Source organism: Panthera uncia, chromosome E1 (assembly GCF_023721935.1).
Source record: "Panthera uncia isolate 11264 chromosome E1, Puncia_PCG_1.0, whole genome shotgun sequence".
NCBI lineage: Eukaryota > Metazoa > Chordata > Mammalia > Carnivora > Felidae > Panthera > Panthera uncia.
Genome location: NC_064814.1, coordinates 4,394,377 through 4,415,419, shown reverse-complemented (window position 1 = coordinate 4,415,419; position 21,043 = coordinate 4,394,377). Strand labels below are relative to the sequence as shown.

The following is a 21,043-nucleotide window of genomic DNA, read 5'->3' as shown; positions in this document are numbered from 1 at the left end:
GTGACTCCAGGATCCATCCACCCTGAGGACGGATGTGCGCCGCGGCATTTCTGGCCAACAGTTAGATCCTCGGTTCCCAGAGGCCTCAGTGGCAGAGGGTGGTATCACGTGGCCAGAATCAGAACAAAGCTAAGCCTTCTGCCTTGGCCAGAGCAGAATTTACGCAAGTGGCGATCGGGGGTGTGTGTGTGTGTGTGTGTGTGTGTGTGGAGGGGGGGGCGGGTGCGGCCGTCCCAGAATCTAATGACACCTGCTCATAATTCGCCTCTACTCCCCAAGCCTGGGGCTGCTCCCCTCCTTCACAGCCCTGCCCTGCCTCAGCCTCCAGTCCCTAGTTGACCCAGGCAGAGCCCAGTGTCCACTCTGGTTGGGTCGGCTCTAACCAGGGGCTGGGGAAGGTCACCTGGCTGGACAGATTGCTTAAGAAGGAGACCGGGTGGCGGGGGCGCCTGGGTGGCCCCGTTAAGCGTCTGACTTTGGCTCAGGTCATGATCTCTTGGTTTGTGAGTTTGAGCCCCATGACGCGTGCAGAGCCTAGTGGGGATTCTCTCTCTCTCCCTCTTAAAATAAATAGACTTTTTAAAAAAAAAAATTTTTTTAACGTTTATTTATTTTTGAGACAGAGAGAGACACAGCATGAATGGGGGAGGGGCAGAGAGAGAGGGAGACACAGAATCGGAAGCAGGCTCCAGGCTCCAAGCTGTCAGCACAGAGCCCGACGCGGGGCTCGAACTCACGGACCTCGAGATCGTGACCTGAGTTGAAGTCGGACGCTTAACCGACTGAGCCACCCAGGCGCCCCAAACTTTTTTTTTTTTTTTTTTTTTTTTAAAAGAAGGGAAGGGGTGCCTGGGTGGCCCAGTAGGCTAAGCGACTGACTGCAGCTCAGGTCACGATCTCACAGTTCGTGAGTTCGAGCCCGGCGTCGGGCTCTGTGCTGACGGCTCAGAGCCTGGAGCCTGCTTCGGATTCCGTGTCTCCCTCTCTCTGCCCCTACCCCGCTCACGCCTCTGCCCCTCTCTCTCTCAAAAATAAATAAAACATGAAGAAAATTTAAAAAGTAAATAAAAGAAGGGAAGCCGGTGGGAAGGACTCACGCACCCAGCCACACGTGCCTCAGTTCCCATTTATAGGAGTTTCCCACTCTCTGGCAGGAAATAAAACTGCTTCTTGTCCCTCCCTCCCCCGAAAGTAAAAGAGAAATGGGGAAGAGCGGCTCTTGGTGAGGCTAAGCATACTTTGGCCTGGGTTGGTTCGCGGTGGGGGCAGGGGCCCGCAGCTGCGCCCTTACTGAGAATCTGCTCCCCCCACTGTCCCCCGCCCCCCCTCCCGGGGACCTGCGCTGGCAAACCTGGAAGGCCTGGCCCTGTGTGTGTTTCCACAAGATCGTAATACATCGCGCCTGCGGCCCCGCCTCGCCCTTCCCACTGCCAGGAACAGTCCGCCTCCCTAAACCTTGGCTACCTGGCAAATTCCTGCTCATGCTTTAAAACCGTGTGCTGGCCCCGCCTTAATCAAGCTCTGACCTCACCCTCTAGACAAAATGTATCGCTTTCACCTCTGTACTTTAAGACATTTTTTTTTTTTTCATTACGGAAAATTTCCTTAAGGATACAGAATTCTTCTGGACACCTTTTGCCAGGACGCGCGCGCCCTCATCACTGCGTGTATTAAGCGGGTTGGAAAGGCGCGCGCCCCGCGTCCGCCCTCCTCACAGGACCTGGCGCAAAGCGGACCAATGTTTTCTCAGACGGAACGGAAATGATCGGATCCAACGCACCCATTTTACAGATGAGCTCATCGGAGGAGTCGCTGCAGTCTGCCCTTTTGACTACCAGAGGGTGGAGGGACAGGTTCCCCGCTCGCCCTGCCCGGGTCCACTAAGCCTGTGTAACCGCCTCCCCCAGTCCCCCCACCCCGGGCTGGCCCGCCCGTGCCCAGGCCGCTCCCCGCGCTCTCTCCTCTCCCGGGGCCACCTGGCCCTCTCCGCCCCTTGCGCAGGGAGGTGGCCGGACGCCCCCGCAGCCAGCCCTCCACGCTGGGGGACGGCGTGGGGCCCTGCGCGGACCACGTGGGCGCCCCCCCCCCCACCGTCGGACACGCTGCGCCGGGGCCGCGGGGCGGGGCCGGGGGCGGGGCCGCGCCAGGTGCAGCGCGGGGCGGGGTCGGACGCGCACCTCCACGGGCGGGGGCGGGCCCGGGGGCGGGGCCGGGCCGCCCCTCCTCCCGCCCCACCCCGCGCACTCCCGGCCCGGGATTAGCGACCCGGGAGCCCGCGCCCCGCGGCCCCGCAGCCACACTTTCCTGGGAGCGGCGGCCGCGGCGACACCATGAAGAAGTCGTACTCAGGTGGGCGCCGCGCCCGGAGCGCGGGGAGGTGGGGGTGGGGGGGGGAGGTCGGGGTCGCGGGACGCGCCCTCCTTACCTGGGCCGGGGCGGGCCGCCGGACTCAGGAGCGGGTTGTGGCGGGTGGGGAGTTCGCGCCCGGCCGGTGGACGCGGTCCCCACCCCGGGTGGGGGTCGAGGGGCCTCCAGGCGTTGGGCCCCTCGAGGGACCCGGCGTCCCCCTTTGCTCCCAGGCCGCGGGGCCCGCGCGCACGTGCGGGACACCGGGGCGGGGGTCGCGGCGGGGGTCCTGGCGTCCGGGCCCTCTGACCCCTGCACGGCCGGCCCCGCCCCCCACCTGGCCCACGTTTCCCTGGCGCCGTCAGCCGCGGGTCGCCCGGAGGTCTGGAGGGGGCTGCCGTGGGGGCCGCTGCCCCGGGCTGGCCCTACTTCCTGCTCGCTCTCCTAGCCCCTTGCATCGTCGCCGACTCTGCGGGCGCCGCCGGCCGGTCGGGGAGTTTGGGGTCCCGGAGTGCGCGGGGGGGAGGGGGGGGTGGCTGGTGGAAGATTTCCTCCGGTTCAGCCTCCAGGGCTGGTGGTCCAGGCCGCGCAGCATCCTTCAGATGGACTGCCTGTACCCAGCGGATGCCTTGAAAGTTCGCCAGATGGGACCGCCCAGCAGCGCTGGGGGCAGGGGGGGCGGGTAACGAGGGTTCATCCGGTGGGTCTCACAGCGCCCTCCGCGTCCTGGCACCCATCCTGACTCCACCAGTGGGCCTGCCCTCACTCGGGTGGAGGAGGCCTCGCTGCCTCTCATCACCCCGAAGTTCCATTTCACAGATGGGCAAACTGAGGCCACAAGCACTGAAGGCAGGTCAGGGTAATCCAGATCTCCGTCCTCTCTTTTTTCTTGTTTTTTCTTTGTGGTTCCCCCCTCACCCCTAAAGGGCCCAGGCAGGATCCTCAGCCCTGAATTCAGTGGCATCTGCCCTTTTGCTCACCTTGCTAGCTGCGTTCTTAATCTATTTGGACATGAAGTTTTCTGCCAGGGACCCGTGACTTGATTTTTACTGATAAGAAGCCAGAATCATGGGACTCACTGGGAACCGAAGAGGCCATTTAGGCCACCCCCCTGCCTGTGGGTCATTTCTCAGTCTCCTGCTTTCCACATTCAGGAACCAAAATGAGTAATAAAGAATAACGTGTCTCAAAGAGGGTTACTCAGAACTTCCTTTAAAATACCCTTCTGGGTCAGTGGCTTAGAATGTCAAGGTTCACCCCCTTGTGGCCAACAGCGCGGCCCTAACCCGGCTCTGTCTCGGAAGCGTGGGTGCGTTGATGTGATGGTGGGGGAGGAGGGGGCTTCCAGGTGACATATCCTGGGCTTTGGCTCGCGGCCTCCCTCCCCAGCATGCTCCAAATACTTGAGATGGATGTGGGCATTGCTGCTGCGTGAGGCCCTCTCCCTGGGATCGCTAGCCCCGCGCGGCCCAGGGACCCCTGTTTGCTCTTGCCCTTGTCTCCTTACACCTCACGTCCTGCCGGTGGGTCTGGACAGTGGGTGTGATCGGGGGTCCTCCCAGGTCACAGGTCCTTGGCTTTTTCCCTGGGGAGACTGTCCTACACGGATGCCAGAGGGCCCCCCCAAGCTGGCTCGACCTCTCTTCTCCTCCACGCCTTCTCCGCCTCCCCTCAGGTAGATAAAGACAACAAAGCTGAAGCTTTGTGCAGTCAGTGGAAGGAGAGTTTATGGGGGTGAGTAGGAACCAGCTCTTGTAAAGTTAGCTTCCGTGGCTCCTGTGTGTACCTAACGGGGCGGGGTGCTGCAGGATGGGTGCGGGGAGGGCTTGGACCCCTTCCAGTTTGTTCCCCCGCTGGCAGCGGTCCAAGGTGGGCTGGGTCACTCCGTTGTAGTTGTGTGGGATCGGACTGGAGGGGACTGGCCCAGGGGCGGGGTGGCCTCTCGGCCCCATTCTGAACACGCTCCCGTTCCCCTGGTGCCCCGGTTCCACAGGGCTGCTTGGCAGAAGTGAGACCGACCCCTACGTAGTATGAATGCCATGAAATTAAGGAGCCTCAAACGGTGTTAAAAATCCCCCAGTATTGAAAATCCAAGGACAACGAAGAAGGCTTTTATTCTTTCCTGGATTGAGTGGGATCGTTGCTTCTGGACCTATTTACAGGCTTGGAAATAAATGGAATGCTTATGATGGTGTTCTCTGTAGAGCTGCCTTGGAGTACTCGTGAGTGTCTGAAAAGGGGAAATTTTTTTTTTAATGTTTATTTTTGAGAGAGAGAGAGAGCAGGTGTGTGCACAAGCGAGGGAAAGACAGAGAGGAAGACGGATTCCAAGCAGGCTCTGGGCTCACAGCGCAGGGCCCGACGCGGGGCTTGAACCCACGGACCGTGAGACCGTGATCTGAGTCGCTGTTGGACGCCTAGCCAACTTAGCCAGCCGGGCGCCCCTGGAAAGAGGAAAAAAAATTGAAGATATGTTTTGTGGGGGGATCCCAAGTGTCTTGGGTCTGTACGCATTCGTTGAACACACACCGTGTGTTGGGCGTGCACAGGCAGGGCCGCGAGGGTACAGAGGTGATGGAAAGATCGTGGTCCCTGCTTGCAGGGAGCTTGCATGCTCCCTGGAGGGGCAAGAAGCAGGTGGATGACGCCCTTCCTGCCTGTGTTCCTGTGCCACACGGGCTCCAGATGCTACCCAATACCCTGGAAGCGGGGACCACGGGCGGGACGGGAGGTTTGAGTGGGCGGCCTTGAGAAGTGAGAAGCTGTGAGTAGGTCAGAGAATAAAAGGATCTTTCCGGGTGGAGAACATGGCAGACGCCCAGATGGGGCGTTAGGACAGCAGCTCCCGTGCTGCTCCAGGCTTGTCCCGGGCCCACCTCCCCTGTGGGCTCCAGTGGGCCAGGACCGATGTCCGTCTACAGGCCGCGTGGCCCCCGTGGTTCGTTGCGGGGCTCCTGGAATTAAATCCGAGCCTGGCACCTCCCTCACTGCGGGGCAAGGTACTTGGTCTCGCTTGGTTCATTTGTTACACGGGGTCGACGCTGACTTGTGAAGATCGCGTGAGCTCGTGCGTAGAAAGGCCTAGAAAGGCCTGCTCTGTACCTTGGCGGCTACGGTCAGCATCATTCTTTTATTTTTTTAAATGACTTTTGCTAAGTTTATTTATTTTGAGAGAGAGAGAGAGAGAGAGAGAGCAGGGGAGGAGAAGAGAGATGGAGAGAGAGAGAAGCGCCAGCAGGCCCTGCACGCAGCCCGACGCGGGGCTTGAACTCAGGAACTGTGAGAACACGACCTGAGCCGAAACCGAGGGTCGGACGCTTAACCGGCCGAGCCACCCGGGCGCCCCTGTCTTCATGGTCCTCATCAGCAGGAGGAAGGAGAAGGCCGCGTGTCCCTGCCTTAGCGAGGAAGTCCAGGAGCTGTCCGGTCCTCCCCGCACCTCTGCGGCTTTAGAGGCCGGATTGAGGCCCAGGCTTTTCCCGCAGCCCCTCGGTGTTGCAGCCGCTTGCTGCCTGAGTCCCCCGGGTTTTCTGGTGTTCTGAGTCTGGGGCTCCTCACTGCACACCAGGTCACACAGACCTTGCCCTCCAGTGTCCCCGGCTCCCCTGGGAACCCTCAGTGGCACAGGAGCTTCCCTGGGGCCCACGAGCCACAGAAACAGGGGACAAGGGGGTGGGCATTGGTCTGTGTGTGCACCGGCCACAGTAAGGAATTACTTGGAGATTCGTTGTGGCTTCGAGGAGATTCCCAGAGGGGTACCTGGCCTACCAGGGGTTAAAAAGCTCTGCCCTGTAGTGACTTCTCCAGAGGCCCGAGTAGGAGGCTGGACCCCAGGGCAATGGCCTTAGAGAGATTACGTCTGCAGCCGGGCCCGGAGTGGGCGGCCTTCTCCACACCCAGTGCCCTAGGAGCTGACTTATGGGAAGGGCGAAGAACCTCCGAGAACACTTCCCCAGTGAGCTAACCCCGGGTTGCCGGGTTGCCGGGTGAGCGTGGACAAGGTTCTTCCTCTTCTCTGTTCTGGCCCCTTCCCCTGCCCTGTCCTTGCTGTCCCTTGTCTCCTGGGGGCCAGGCCTGTTTGCTCTGGCTCATCTGGGGACGTGGGCAGAGAGAAAGAGCTACCTCGTGCAGTTAGCCTGTACTACTGCGGGCTGGTGCCCAGGACCACGGAACTTGGGGATCCCCGAACCCCACAAATGTGAGCGAGCTGACTGAGCCCGAGACTGGGGGCCGTCCCTCTTCCTGGCCTCCCGCAGAGACGGGGGTGACCTCCCTGCCTGGCCTTCTGGCTCGCCCCAGCTCACAGACACCTGCCCACCAGCACCTCCCAGCCAGGCCAGCGGGGTTCTGAGAGGCCAGTGTGAGGGACCTGAGTTGGAGGTCGCCCACCGTCTTTCTGGAAGCCCCGCTCTGCCCACCCACCTCCGTGTCCAAGCCAGGACAGGTGCAGAGGGGACGTGAAATTGCCTCTCAGGAGCAGAGGCCCAGAGCCCTGGCCCAGGTGGCAGTGGGGGCCGGCCATGGGCGTGGAGCTCCCAGGTGGGCGTCTGCAGAGGACATCTCACCTGGAGACCCAGGGACCCCAGGAGGAAGAAGGCAGTCCCCTCCCCCGCAACTCCCTGGGCAGCCTGGCGAGACTCTCCTGCCCGCCCCAGGCCGCCCCACGTGGATGGGACCTGGGGGCGGGACCTTATTTCCGCAAGGCTGTTTGTCCACGGGCACTGTTGTGTGGGATATGCAGTTTGCCTAAGATGTACTCGATAAGGAAGGTTCAGCCCACGGCAGTGCAGGGCCCAGCCAGGGGCGAGGAGCGCCAGTTCCGGGGCGGATCCAGCTGGTGGCCTTGGGGGAGGGAGGGCTGGAGAGAGAGGCCCAAGGCCCCAGGGGTGCGAGCCTCGCTGTGGAGGGAGGTGACGGGCTGGGTTCCCGGCCCTCTGTGCTGGCACTGTTATCGAGGAATGCCCAGCTCTAGGTGTGGCCGGGGGGGGGGGGGGGTGGGGGACATCAGTGGGGGTAAGTGGCGGTGCAGCCCCCTGGGAACCTGTAGACAAGACCACACAGAACCCACGAGACCACGGCGCCCACCGTGCTGAGGGACTCGGTCCCCCAGAGCGACCTTGGCTGAGCTGTGGGGTGCCTGTCCCCCCCCGAGGTTCCTGGCCCGTTTCGACTCTCCCTGTGGGTTCCGTCGCTCGTTCCAGAAGGGTCCACCGGGCGCTGCTGAGTTGCTGGGAAGGGCTCCCAGCGTCCTTCCTGTACCCTGGTGGCTCCCACTGCGGCCGGGGAAGGGCGGCCTGGCCTTGGGTCCCCAAGGTTGAGCGTGGTACTCTGCTCCCAGCCCAGTTTCTCTCTGCCTTATCTCCCTGTCCCCACCCGGGGCCCAGGTCCACTGCAGTGGCGAAGGGGGTGGCGGCTCCCAGGCGTCTTGCCCTCTCGGGCCTTTTGGAGCTCTGTAAGAGCCGGGCTTTGTTCCCGTCCTAATCTGACCTGGTTCTCTGAAGCGTGACTGCTGGCAGCCTGCGGGCCTCCAGGGCGGGGAAAGGGGCAGCGGCGGGGACGGTAAGATGATCCGGGTCACAGGGTGGCCCCGAGCCCAGGCCGCCCGCCTCCTCTGGCGGGAGCACACGTCACCGGTCGCGCTCCCAGCGATGCTGGCTCTACACCTGCAGAGGCCTGTCGTCTTGGGGAACAGGGATCCCCAAGGGCCACCCCGGCCCGCAGGTGTGGGCCCCAGTGTTGGGTGGGGCGAGGAGGGCGGGAAAGACCTCTGTCTTGCTGACTGACACCCCCCCCAACCCCCGGAGAGCCACGTCTTGTGTCCTCCCTGGCCGGGGGTTTCAGAGTGGGGCCGAGCTAGGGCGATGGGGGGGCTTGTCCACTGCCCCCTTTCTGGCTCCTGGAGAGGCCTTGCTCGTCCTGGGCGGTTCAAGGGGTGGTGCAGGGATGCCCAGGCGGTGACTGGGCCTTGTGGGGCCCTCAAGGCTGCACCTGGGAATCAGGGCTGGCCACGGCAGCCGTGGAAGTCCCCGAGGGCTGTGCCAGGGCCCCTTGTCCCGGCCGGGCCAGGCGTGTTGGGGCAGCGGCTGAAAGGCAGGCGGCAGTGACTGCCTGCCCCGGTTGGAGACCGCTCCTGGGGAGTGTGGTTACCAGGAAGGGCTGGGCAGAGGCGAGCTGGCAGGCGGCCCCGGGCTCGGCCCGCGGCTCAATCTGACCTGCATCCTGGGGCTTTCACAGCCTTCCCGGTGGACCGTGCCTCCTGTTTCCACCGGGGATCAGATCCCAGCGGGAGAATAAAGCTCCTGTAATCCAACGCCCGTTGCCTTCCTGATCAGCCTGTTAAGAACCCGGCTAATCAACTTCAGACGGATTTGGGGGTTAGTTTGTGAAAGTCGCTAACAAAACCGTGACTTCTGTTGCACAGAGGTGCCCCAGTGTAGACAGTGTGGGGAACACAGGTCGGGGAGAAACATCCCATTGCACACAGGCGGTGCTGTGAGGCCGGGGAGGGGGAGGGAGAGGTGGTGGCATGGGGGGGGGGGTGGCTGAGTTGCGGCACACCCTCAGCCCTGGCGATCCAGTCCGTTCTGGATGGTCGCACCTTCCTGGGAGCTGGGGGTTGACACTCGAGCAGCCAGACCTTTGCGTGTGTACCTTTTTTATTGTTGTTTTCTTTTTTTTTTTTCAAATTTTTTTTAATGTTTATTTCTGAGAGAGAAACAGAGCATGAGCGGGGGAGGAGCAGAGAGAGAGGGAGACACAGAATCCCAAGCAGGCTCCAGGCCCCAAGCTGTCAGCGCAGAGCCCGACGCGGGGCTCGAACTCACAGACCTCGAGATCATGACCTGAGCCGAAGTCGGACGCTCAGCCCACTGAGCCGCCCAGGTGCCCCTGGTGTTGTTTTCTTAAAGGAAGACTTTCTAAAAATAAACGCCGTGCCTCTTACTCTCTCTTTTGCCTTTTCGACCCCCCTCCCCCCCCCCGGCTGTTTGTTTGGCTCCTAACCTATGGCCGTTGTGAACAGGAAGTTGGAAGGACAGATTCTTCAGTCCCATCGGTCATAACTTTTGCTTTTCGTGCACCCTCGGCCACACGCACAGGCCCACGTATCATTTGATTTGATTATCAGAGGCGGCTCGTGTTCCCTGGAAAAACCATTTTAATTCTGCTCCTTCTGCTTGAAGTCAGATGTCCTGCGTGGATCCCAGAATTGTAACTTCAGTGGCTCTCGGAGTGGATGTCCCGTGGTTGATGTAGCCATCCCTCCTAGCTGCTGACTTGCAGCCTCTTCTGTGATGGCTGGGAGTGGGCCCGGGACTCCGGTCGAGGGTTCTGTGCGGAGCCGAAGATCTTAACAGTAGGTGTGCTGCTAGCTGTGGGACACGGGCTGTTGCTTTCTGGAAATTTCTCCAGGTAATTAGCTTCATAAAACGTCACGCACGCCGCCGCCCTTTCTCCTTCATTCCTGGGCTTGCCTCCGTAGCCAGACCACGGTTCCTACCGCTGGCGTTTTGTAAGGACATTGGATGAACAGAAACTGCCATCTGCTTCTCAGTCAGCTTCGAGGATTTGCGTGTTTGAAACATCGACCCCAAGTCCCTGCGTCCGAGCCCCGATCCCCAGGGGGGTGGTTTTTGGAAGTGGGGCCTTTGGGAGGTAATTCGGTTTAGGTGGTCTTGCGGGTGGGGCCCCCGCGGTGGGATTGGAGTCCCTGTAAGAAGAGGAAGAGACCAGAGTGTCCCCTTACCCGCCACGTGAGGATAGAGAATGTTTCTTATTAAAGCTCAGTAAAAGACTGGCCCGCTTGCCTACAGGGCTTGACTCCTGTCTCTGGCTGGCGAGTGATGCCAGGAGTACCCCCTTCTCTTTGTCCCTCCTTTGGCCCCATGAACAGGTGCGTCTGGACCCTGGGAGGTGTCCCTTGGCTTCCTTGGGCCAGCCTGAGTGCCCTAGTCTTGGGGCCAGTCGCCCCAGGTGACCAGTCACCTCTCCTGATGACCATTCCTTCTGCTGCCTGGTTACTCCCGCAGAGACTCCTGGAACTCCAGGCCGGTCAACAGCGCCGCCTGCCCGCTGGGCCTCTGTGGGTGCTGACTCCCCTCGCCAGCCCTTCCCGGGCCTCTGCACCCCTGACCCCACCTGTCTCTGTGGTTTGCCCTCCGGTTATGCTCTGACCACCATCCAAAGCTTGGATGAAACGCCGCTGCCTTTTGGGTGACGCGGGGGCCCATTAAACAGTGAGGCCCGGAGGCGGACGAAGCCTTTCGCCGTGTTCTGGGGCACCTTCCTGCTGCCCCTTTTTGCCGTGGTCGGCAGTTTCTGATCGTAACCATTCTCCACGTTACCCTCGATCTTCCCGGGGGTCCGTCGGCCCTTTGTTAACCTCTGTTTCCCGCGTGGGCCGTTTGCACTGGTGTCTCACCAGGAAACAAATCGCTTGAGGACTCGGAACCGAAGGGCTTCAGGGTGGGGAATTTGTCACACGGGCGGTGGACAGGAGCAGCCGGGGGCAGATCCAGGTGGCGTGGGGCATATACAGCTCTTGAAAAGTATGAACGTGATTTCTTGTTTAGGATGAGAGAGGAAGTGACAACACATCGCGAGGTTTATTTTATTTTTGAAGGAGACTGTAGTTTGTTTATTTTTGTTCCTTTTCTTTGAAACGTGTATATATTTTTGAGAAAGAGAGTGTGGGGGGGGAGGGGGGGAGAGAGGGAGACGCAGAATCCGAAACAGGCTCCAGGCTCCGAGCTGTCAGCACAGAGCCCAGCGCGGGGCTCGAACTCCCGAAGCGCGAGATCACGACCTGAGCCAAAACCAAGAGTCAGACGCTTAACCGACCGAGCCACCTGGGCGCCCCAAAAAGATCTGAGTCTTTAAGGAATCTCTGCGCCCGACGTGGGGCTCAAGCTCACAACCTCAACGGAGCCAGCCGGGTGCCCCCAAACTGTAAATTTTAAACAGCTGGCATATACCATAAGCACCAGAAATTCCAGAAACCTAAGAATGCTTCTATCAATCAACTACTTGTCCTGTCTCCAAAGCATTGTTGTTTTTTTTTTTTTTCTACTGTTTTGGCTACATGCTCTGATCGCTTCTTTTACCTGAGGACTTGGTCATATCATTTATTCCGAACAGAAAGAGAGAGAGAGAGGTAGAAAGAGAATAGAAATTTCATTCATCTTCCTGGTTAATCAAAGTTTATTTTTTTTATCTTCAGTAGTTGGGATGCATTAAAAAGTGGGACTTCACAGTTTGTGATATTGCCATGATCTTTGCCCTCTAAACACAAGAATTCTGATCAATTCTATTTTGAAGATAATTTCTGTTTTTAAGAAAGACACAGAAAAGTATGGGACATTGCGGGGCACCTGGGTGGCTCAGTCGGTTGAGCGTCCCACTTTGGCTCAGGTCACCATCTCGCGGTTCGTGAGTTCGAGCCCCGCGGCAGGCTCTGTGCTCTCAGCACAGATGCTCTGTCCCCCCCCCCCTGCCCCTCCTCCACTTGCGTGCGCTCTCTCGCTCTCTCAAAAATAAAAATAAGGGGCGCCTGGGTGGCGCAGTCGGTTAAGCGTCCGACTTCGGCTCAGGTCACGATCTCGCGGTCCGTGAGTTCGAGCCCCGCTTCGGGCTCTGGGCTGATGGCTCGGAGCCTGGAGCCTGTTTCCGATTCTGTGTCTCCCTCTCTCTCTGCCCCTCCCCCGTTCATGCTCTGTCTCTCTCTGTCCCAAAAATAAATTAAAAACGTTGAAAAAAAAAAAATTAAAAAAAATAAAAAAATAAAAAAAATAAAAATAAACCTTAAAAATAAAAGTACAGGGCATTTGTAACTGTACCTTCATTCCTGGCCGGGGATACTTGTCGTTTTGATTCAACGTGGACGAGGACTGAATTCTCTGCTTACAACTCTGTGTCTGGTGATTGGAATGGTTTTCCGTAGACGAGCTTCTGGCTCCACACGTGCCACATCTTGCTTCTCCCCCTCTGCCCACATTTTTCCGGCATGCACTCGGGCCACGCCCCTGCCCTGCCCCTCTGACCGTGCGCAGCACACGGGTGGGGACGGGAACCAGAAGGCACATCACTGGACTCCCACCGCGGAATGGCCAGCGGTCACCTAAGTAGACGCAGAAAGGTGCGAGCTGTGTAAATACAACCCAGCTGAGTCCCAACTACATAGCTTTCCATCCAACCTCTCCTTGGCCGGCACCCCCAGACGGCAGTACCCCTCCGGTGGCTCCTTGCACAGGAGGAGTGTGTTGGGCAGGAGCTCAGAGTGGACACAGACAGGGATTTTAACCGATTGGATTTAAGGTATTTCCTGGTTCGCACATTTTGCAACAACGTTTGACCGTGTCGACACGCGGTCAGGGCCCTTCTCGGTGGCTTTGCCGAGACGACCTACAGATCTTCAGCAGCAGGAAGCCACCCCCATCCCCTCCCCGCCAGATCGGAGGGTCAGAGGGAGGAGGTCCTGTCACCGGTCCAGAGTCCCCCGACGCTGGGGACGAAGGCGGGCCTGCCTGACAGGGGCTACAGCTTTCGGCAGAGGCCAGACGTGACCTCCCAAGGCAGAGAGAGCGGGAAGGAGGTACCCCGTTTCTCCCTTGCTCCCACCTTCCGCTCTCCTCCCAAGCCCCTCGCTGGGTGGCAGACCGGGGGACCTGGAGACCTCGTCCCGTGGATGGCATCTCTTCTGTCACTCAGAGGAGAGCCTGGGAGGGCAAGGGATGATGCTTGAAGATTATCTGTTGTTTATCTGAACTTCAGATGTAAAAAATTTTTTTTAACGTTTGTTTATTTTTGAGGGAGAGAGAGAAAGTGGGGGAGGGGCAGAGAGAGAGAGGGAGACACAGAATCCGAAGCAGGCTCCAGGCTCCGAGCGGCCAGCCCAGAGCCTGACGCGGGGCTCGAACTCACTAACGGTGAGATCGTGACCTGAGCTGAAGTTGGCTGCTTAACCGACTGAGCACCCCCCCAGGCGCCCCTGAACTTCAGATTTCACCGGGCAATGTAGTTTCTACGGGTGGGGCCCAGAGCCCAGATGCCCCGCTGGTGAACCTTTGAGGGAAGGGCTCTGTGGGTCCTTGGTCAGCACCGATGGCTGTGTGACAGACGTGGCCATCTGGTGACACCTCTTCCCCGAGGTGTGAGCCAGATGCCCGCGTGGAGGGGCCCCAGGAGCAGCCAGGGCACTTTGGGTCACCGTCGTGTCCCCCGCACCCTGGACAGTGCCCGGTGCAGAGTAGGCACTCAGTGATCTTTCACGAGTCTGCATCTGCCAAGATGCTCAGACAGGCTGAACACCCGCCCGAAGATGTGGTCCGAGCTGGAGGAGGACGTGCGCCCCGGTTCCTCGCCGCACACGCAGAGCCCTTGCCGGCGACGCGGCCACCGCCCGGGGCCTTCTCTTCCGGCCCTGCAGCCGGGCCCCAACCTTGAGCCTCAGCAACCGCGGCCGAGGGCACCGCACCAGAACCAGCGGCCCCTTCCGCTGGCGCTTGGTAGCCGGGCGGACCGTGGGCTGGGAGCACCGCCAACACCGGAGAGGGGATGGCAGGTGGGGGCGGGAGTCCGAGAAGGGACTAGGACCCCTGGCTTCAAGGCCCGAGGCTTTGCAGAAAACAGAACTTCCCGCAGTATTGCGTCCCTTGCCCGAGCACGTTTCCAAAGGCAAAAGGATTGCTCGCCACGTGGGAGAATACGTTGAGGTTTGCTTCGATCCGCAGCCCCAGCTGCCGGCCTTGGTGGGGAGAAGGTTCTCTTGAGGGGCGCGGGGGGCGGTGGTGGTTGGGGCACCATCAGGAGGGCATCCGCACCTCCCTAGTGTACCTGTCCAGAGCACACACACTTCCTGGCAGCAAAGGCCAAGGGCAGAGGGTAGGAGAAGAGGGAGGAGGTGTTATCTCCTTATCTCAGGTTCCTCTGAAGATAAGTCTGGAATTTGACTCTTTACTCCCACCTGCAACCTTGACTTGGGGGAAGCCCTTCACAGCTTCTGTGAGCACTTGAGCTTGATGAAAGGGGGGTAAAGACTGTGTGTCCTGCCCCCCCCCCCCGCCCCGGGCTTGAAGGAGGAGGGGACCGCTGGGTAGGGGCAGGCAGCTCTGGGCCAAGGTCGCCGGGACCTCCCTGTCCTTTCCTGAGAGTCTCTCATGAGTTTGAAGCAAAAATTGAAAACCGATTCTTTATTGAAAACGGACCTCTTCCTGCAAGGCTCCCTTTTGAGAAAATGGTGACTTTTAATTGGAGGAAGGTCCTGTCCAGACCTCCTTTGCCGTTGGCACAGAGCAGAACGGGGTGCATGTGTGTGTGTGTGTGGGGGGGCGGTGTCCCCTCCCCCGGGGTCAGGGTGTCTGGGCGGTGCACGACCCCAGTGGGGCTTGGGGCCAGCCGCCAGATCCATGGGCGGAGGCAGCGGCTCTGAGACTACGTGTGGTGTTCCAGTCATTAAAAATAATCACGAATAATAACCTATTAACTGGAGAGTCTAGTTAAGTTCCTCAGTGCCTGTTTAACCATTTCAACCTTGTAATTTCCTGGGTTCCATCACAAAAACGTGGTTGGAAGGGAAAGATAAAATGTCTTCACGCCCTGCCCTCCCTTCCCCGGGCAAGCTCCCCAGTTCCGTGACACAGGCAGCCGGGCTGTGCCGCCCCTGGGGGGTGTGGCAAAGGGGCGAGTGGGGCACCAGGCGGTTTACCTGGACCCATTTTTGCTGCCTGGAGGCGGCCCCCACCCCAAACGCTGCTCCTACGAGGAAAATGCCTCGCGGACCATCCCCGTTCTCCCAGCCTTGCGTGGGATCCTCGTCTTTCTCTCGAGGCCCGAGGAGGCCCCGCGCATCTTCTGGCCTCTTCTTTCCTGCTCTGGAACGCTGCGTTTTCATTCTGTTGGAGCCGCCGGCCCGGGCTGAGTCCCGCTTTCCACTCTCTGCTGACTTTTGTTTCATCTGAAGCGACTTTCAATCTCGTGGGCTCTATCTGCCACACTCTACTGGCGTTGGTCACTGGTCTGGAGTTTGTGCCCACGTGGGAAACGGCCTTTGGCCCGGCCTCCGAGTCTCTGGGGCGGCCGGGTCCGGGAGGGCAAGCACCCGGAGTCTGAGCTCCCCAAAGCCTGGCTGTTTTCTCTGGATCTAGAAAACTGCCCACCTTCCCCTAACGTGCAGATCGCTGTGGAGACCAGGAGGGTCTGGGGGCTTCCCTGAATTGGGAGGGAGTAAGGTAGAGCTCCTGGAAGAACTTTTTTTTTTTTTTTTGGCGGTGGTCGGGGCATAGCAGCGGCCTGGCCGGAACGTGCCGGGGGCCTCGGTTACAACTTCTCCTTCGTTCAGATGCATCGCCTCTGGGCCGCCGAGCTCTCTTAGCTCCTAATTATAGGTCCCCAGGTTCAGGTTGGCGTATGCAGCAGGTGAGCGATAATAATTTAAAAATTGTTATGACTGTGATGAACCTACTGCCGATGGTAATAATTGTCTAATCTATCGGGTGCTTCCTTTGTGCTCGGGACTGTGCCCAGTGCCACGGCGTGTGACCTCATTTCGTCTTGGTCCCCGTGCCGCCGCCCCGGGACGGGGGGGGGGGGGCTGGGGGGAGTGATGAGGCTGGAACGGATGGGGGTGGGTGTTATTTTCCCCGGGCGTGCAGCTCGCACCCGGCGAACTCTGGATGTCACATGGCCTCCTCTCCTTCTGAATATGTTTTCTTTTAAAATCGCATAAAAATAACTCCCTTCTCAACTGGAACAGCGGAGCCCTTGGATGTCCTGGAGGCCTTTCCAGCTCCCTCTTCGCCGGACTCCGACGCGGGCCCGAGGAATGAGGTCCAGGGAGCTGGATTTCAGTAGCTCTTGGCCGCGGGTGTCTCCCGGGCGGGGAGTTCGTCGGAGGGCGGGAACCCCGGGCCCGCCACCTCCCCGGCCCAGCAAGCAGCGTGCCCGGCGTCCTGTCTGCGCCAGGGGCTGCCTGGCACCAGCCGCGTGTTTGGGGAAATCGGAAAAATAAACAGCACAAATAAAACACAAACTCCACCCAAGAAATCCGAGACAGATGCTGTTGCTCTGGCCCCACCCGCGGGCTCGGGGAGGAGCCAACCCAGAATGGGGCTTGAGGACCAGACGCGGGGTGGTGGGCGGGGGGGCTGAAGAGCCCGAACGGGTCCTTTTCCCTTCTACCTTTGCCTGGAAGCCGCCACAGGGGCACGGGTGGGCGTCCAGCTGGCCCCGGGCGAGTCACAGCCGGAAGTGAGTCAATCCACAGGAATGTTGGGCCCATTCCTCCTCTGTTCCTCACCCCGTACTGTTTCCATATTGGGGACTCGCTGGATTTACAGGCACAGCTGTGGCTCATTGGTGCCACTCTTAGCCCGACGGCGGGACCTCTGAGTGGCTTAGTGTGTGTGTGTGTGTGTGTGTGTTGGGGGGTGATGATCATTCTCGTGGGTTGTCACATGCAGTGTAGCTCCCACTCAGGCGTGTGGAGAGAGCTCACGGCCGTCATGGTGGCCGTCGGAGGCTGGGGATGCCCACACTCCCGCCTCAGCAGCCTTGGGGGCAGGGCCCGTCTCCCTCCCGCCGCTCCCAGCCCTGGGGAGCCCACCAGAGCCACTGAGGGCCCCACCCTCTCCGGGTCTGAAGGGAGCAGTCAGTTCTGGAAGCCCAATGCGGGACTTTCCCGCCCCCAAGGGCCTGAGGCCGCCGTCCAGCCTCGATGGGCAGGGGTGGCCTGCAATCCTCGTGTTCTGGGCGGTAGTCGAGGAGGGACGGTTTCCATCACTCGGCGGTGAGCAGACGTTTCATCGGGGTGGCCGGGCACCCAGGGTGCTCGCGTGTCTGCCGGGTGAGGTCACAGAGCGGCGGGGAACGGGCTCACGTGATGACGGAGGCTGAGAAACCCCAGGGCTGCGGCTGCAAGCTGGGCGCCCCGGGAGGCGGGTGCCACAGTTCAGCCCGAGGACCAGGGGGGCCGACGCCGTGCGTCCCAGCCCGTGGGCAGGAGAAGACCGGTGTTCCCGTCAGGCCCAGAGCACCCCCCCTTCCTCGGTCGTGTCCGCACCCACCGCGCCGAGGGGACGGCCTGCTGTGCCCAGTCCGCTGATACAGACACTAACCTCACCCAGAAACACCCAGAGATCACGTTTGGCTGCATATCTGGGCACGGGGGGATGCAGTCATGTTGACACATAGAGTCGGCCACCAGGTCGCCGACGTGGCTGGGGCGGGCCGAGGGGGCCTTCCAGGTCTCGCTTCCCTTGTCTGAAATGGCCCTGGTGGCACCTGCGTCGTGGGGTGCGCGGGGAGTGGTCATAGAGCCTCTGCGAGCGGAAGTGGTCGTGACCTCACAGCATCCCTCCTCCTCCCTGCCTCCTTCGAGGGTCCGCTTGGTCGTCCCTGCCTCCCAGAGGCCTCGCTGGTCACTCCAGGCCCTTGAGTCTCGTGTCCATGCATCTCTTGGTGGTGTTCCGTGTGGGTTCAACATTTGGGGCACATCCTGGGGTCCTCCCCAGCCCCAGAAAGAGGCCTGGGCTTAGCGGCAGGTAAGAAAGACCCTGAAGGATGCACTGTACCCATTCTGCTGTCACTGTCTTCAGACGTACAGAGCATGGGTGTCCCCGGGGAGCTGCACACGAAGCCAGGTCTGTGGGTCACCCTGCGTGCGGCTCTGGCACCTTCAGGAACAATGCTGGCTGCCTCCGCTTCCCGGTGGTCACGGTGTCGGCGGGGGGGGGGGGGGGGGTGGGGGGAGAATGGGGGGGGACGCCTGGTAGAGGCCTGTCCGGAAGACCGCGAGACGGGAGCGGGCATCTCTGGCCCCGGCATCCTGGGTGGCTGTCAGACGGCGGAGGCTGCGGGCAGGTTTCCGGGTTAACCCTGATGAGCGGGTCCTTTCCCCGCTCATCTTGCCGTCTGTGGGGAGGGCCTCTGCCGGCCAACCTGGGGTGTCCCTGCGGCTCTCCAAAGGATGGCCTGGTTGCCCAGGCGGCACACTTCCAGAGCTCCGTGAGACCTGGCCGCGGTAGCACGCTCCCCTGCCCCTCCCGTGGATACCCTTCCTGGCAGCTTCGGCCGGGCTCGGCTTAGCACCTCCGCAAATCTCCTCGAGTCAGGACTTGCCTGCCATAAGCCTCTCCAGGGAGCACGCGCTGGCCCGAGGGGTGGGTGCCGGGATGGAGCGTGTGCAGCACGAGGCGGTGTTCATCTGGGGCTCCGTTCTTGCTCCCCGCTGGGGGGTGTGGGGGAGGACCGCTCGTCCTCCACCCTCCCGGATCCAGCCCGGCCCTGCCCAGCCTCAGAGCAGTGGGGGGAGGGGGGTGGCGTCAGGGACCCTGGTGCGGGGAGATCCCAATTCACAATACAGATCGACGTGTGCCATCCCAGGGGGTGACCAGTGCCTGACCGGGGGCCAGCACCCCTCACTGTCCTGCGGACAGTCAGGATGGCATGATGCACTGGGCCAAGCCCGCATTTTAGAGTTGGACGGACTTGGGTTCATTCTGGGCTCAACTCCTAGGAGCTGTGCGACCTCGGGCAGGTTCCTCGACCCCACTGAAACTCGGCCGCAAAAGGCAGCGGTAAGAGTTAGGTGAGAAATGGGTGTAAAGAGTCCGGCCCGGTGGCCGCCAGTGGCCGGTGTCCAGATGGCAGTGGCTGTCCTTGCAGGTGGCTGCTGGGCCTGGGTGTCGCCGGGGAGGACGAGGACCTCTGGTTTCTGGTTCTGGAGCCCGTTGTAGGAGCAGAGGTGAGGGCGTGCCCGGTGTTAACCACCCGCCGGCGGCCGTGTGTGACCTGTGCCTTCTGCCCCCGTCTTTAGGAGTCACGCGGACCTCCAGCAACCGTCTCCGGAAGCTTGGCGACCCCACGGGCCCAGGTAAGCGGTGTGTTAAGTCATGGCCTTGCCCTCTCTCCGGCCTGGCCCTCTCGGGTGAGCAGGGCCCCTCCCCTGCTGTCCAGGGAGACACCGTCTTCGATGGCTCTGATGCAGGTCGCGTTCGGGCCCGGCAGAGGCGTGTCGCCAGGGGCTGGGGCAGCCGCCCGTCTGTAGGTAGCACGGAGGGAAGGCGCGAGGTGCCGAGGGCGGGCCGCCCGCGGAAGGGCGGCTTTGACTCCGAGCACCTCTGAGCCAATCGGCCCGTGACCCCTGCGCCTGCTCCCCGTGACCCTGCGGAAGGGAAGGTGCTCCCGCGACAGAGCGAATAGGTAACCAGTGTCAAATTAGCAAGCTCGTGATGGTCACGGCCAAGCTATTCTCTTGGCTCTTTCTGTGCGTGTTCATGCTGGTGGCCCCCTTTCAAGGAGGATGTCGGGGCCCGGAGACGGAGGGACTCGCCTCTCCCAGAGCCCGCGTCCCACCTCCGAGACCAGCCCTGCCCAGTCGCACTTCCTGTGATGGTGGAAAGGTCCCGTGTCTGTGTCCCCTGTAGGGGCCGCTAGCTACACGTGACTGTTGACCGTCTGAAGAATCCATTAAGTTTAATTTATTCGTCCGGTCGCTTGCATAGAATTCCTTAATTACTTTATTGTATTTATTTATTTATTTTTTAATTTTTTTTTTAACGTTTATTTTTGAGACAGAGAGAGACAGAGCATGAACGGGGGAGGGTCAGAGAGAGAGGGAGACACAGAATCTGAAACAGGCTCCAGGCTCTGAGCGGTCAGCACAGAGCCCGACGCGGGGCTCGAACTCACGGACCACGAGATCATGACCTGAGCCGAAGTCGGACGCTTAACCGACTGAGCCACCCAGGCGCCCCCTTAATTACTTTATTTTAGACGAACTTCCAGCTAAGGTCTTCATGTAGCTAGCAGCCAGATCTTTCTGGCAACGCCAGAATTCCTTGCCCAGACGTTCCTGCGCCTACTTCCGGGGCCAGCGCAAACATCCCCGAGGGGAGAGGTGTCACCTGCCCGTGGGTGGGACACCTCCAGGCTCGTGGGGAGGCCAGGGGCAGCTCTTTGCAGGGAATGGGGGTGGTGGTGTCGGCGGGGTGTGTCTGTACAGGCTGGGATGTCCACACGGCCGTGTCTGAGGCCCCGTGTGGTGCAGGATGGGGCCGGGTGTGGGAAGGGAAGGGTGACGCCCGGCTGGAGGTCTGCAGGGCGGCCGAATGATTCACATCCGTGGTTAAGCAGGAGCTCCGCCCACCCGGGGCCACGTCAGGCCGCTGACCACTGGACCGCCCGGCCGCCTCTGCCTTCCCGGGGAACTTTTCTCCGGGACCCCTTGCCTCTGCAGCTGGGCCGCTTCTCGGTCTCCCTCCCTTCCGCCAGCGGGGCTGGGTCTGGGGGCCTGGTCTTGTGACGGGCTGGAGACCGGCTCCTGAGCTCGGGGGTTGAGGTCCCGGGAGACTGGCGCCCCGGGCCGCGTGGACGCAGCCTCCTCTGGCCAGCGCCTCCCCGCGCTCAGACTGGCCAGTTCTGTGCCGTCAGCCCTTGGCAGCCGCTAGCACGGCTCCACTTGGAAGCCTAAGGCATAATTTGCCAAAGCCCAGAGCTGCAAGTCGGTGATCTGGGTTTCGCCTGGGACCGCCTGCTGACACACGGAATCCTCTGTGTGGGGGCCTGTGCGGGCTCCGGCCCGGGACACCCTTTCCTCGTCTCCCTGGCTCCTTCTGTCAGCCCTGCCGTCCTGCAGCTGAGACCTCGGTCCAGGCGGGGTCCTGCCCTGGACCCCCAGCCTCTCAGCCCCCTCGCCCCGCCCCCC

At 60.9% G+C, this 21,043-nt stretch overlaps 1 protein-coding gene across 2 annotated transcripts in view; it reads left to right on the top strand.

Moving 5' to 3' along the window:
* The first annotated feature begins 2,247 nt into the window (after positions 1-2,247).
* The window catches only part of SEPTIN9 (septin 9), a 146,072-nt gene continuing 127,276 nt past the window's right edge, over positions 2,248-21,043 (top strand). The window contains exons 1-2 of one of the 2 annotated variants that reach the window (XM_049635618.1): positions 2,248-2,349; positions 19,154-19,210. In XM_049635618.1, coding sequence (XP_049491575.1) covers positions 2,331-2,349; positions 19,154-19,210 — 76 coding nt within the window. In that variant the 5' untranslated portion in view covers positions 2,248-2,330. The remainder of the gene's footprint in view (positions 2,350-19,153; positions 19,211-21,043) is intronic. The other variant, XM_049635621.1, reaches the window with a different exon arrangement.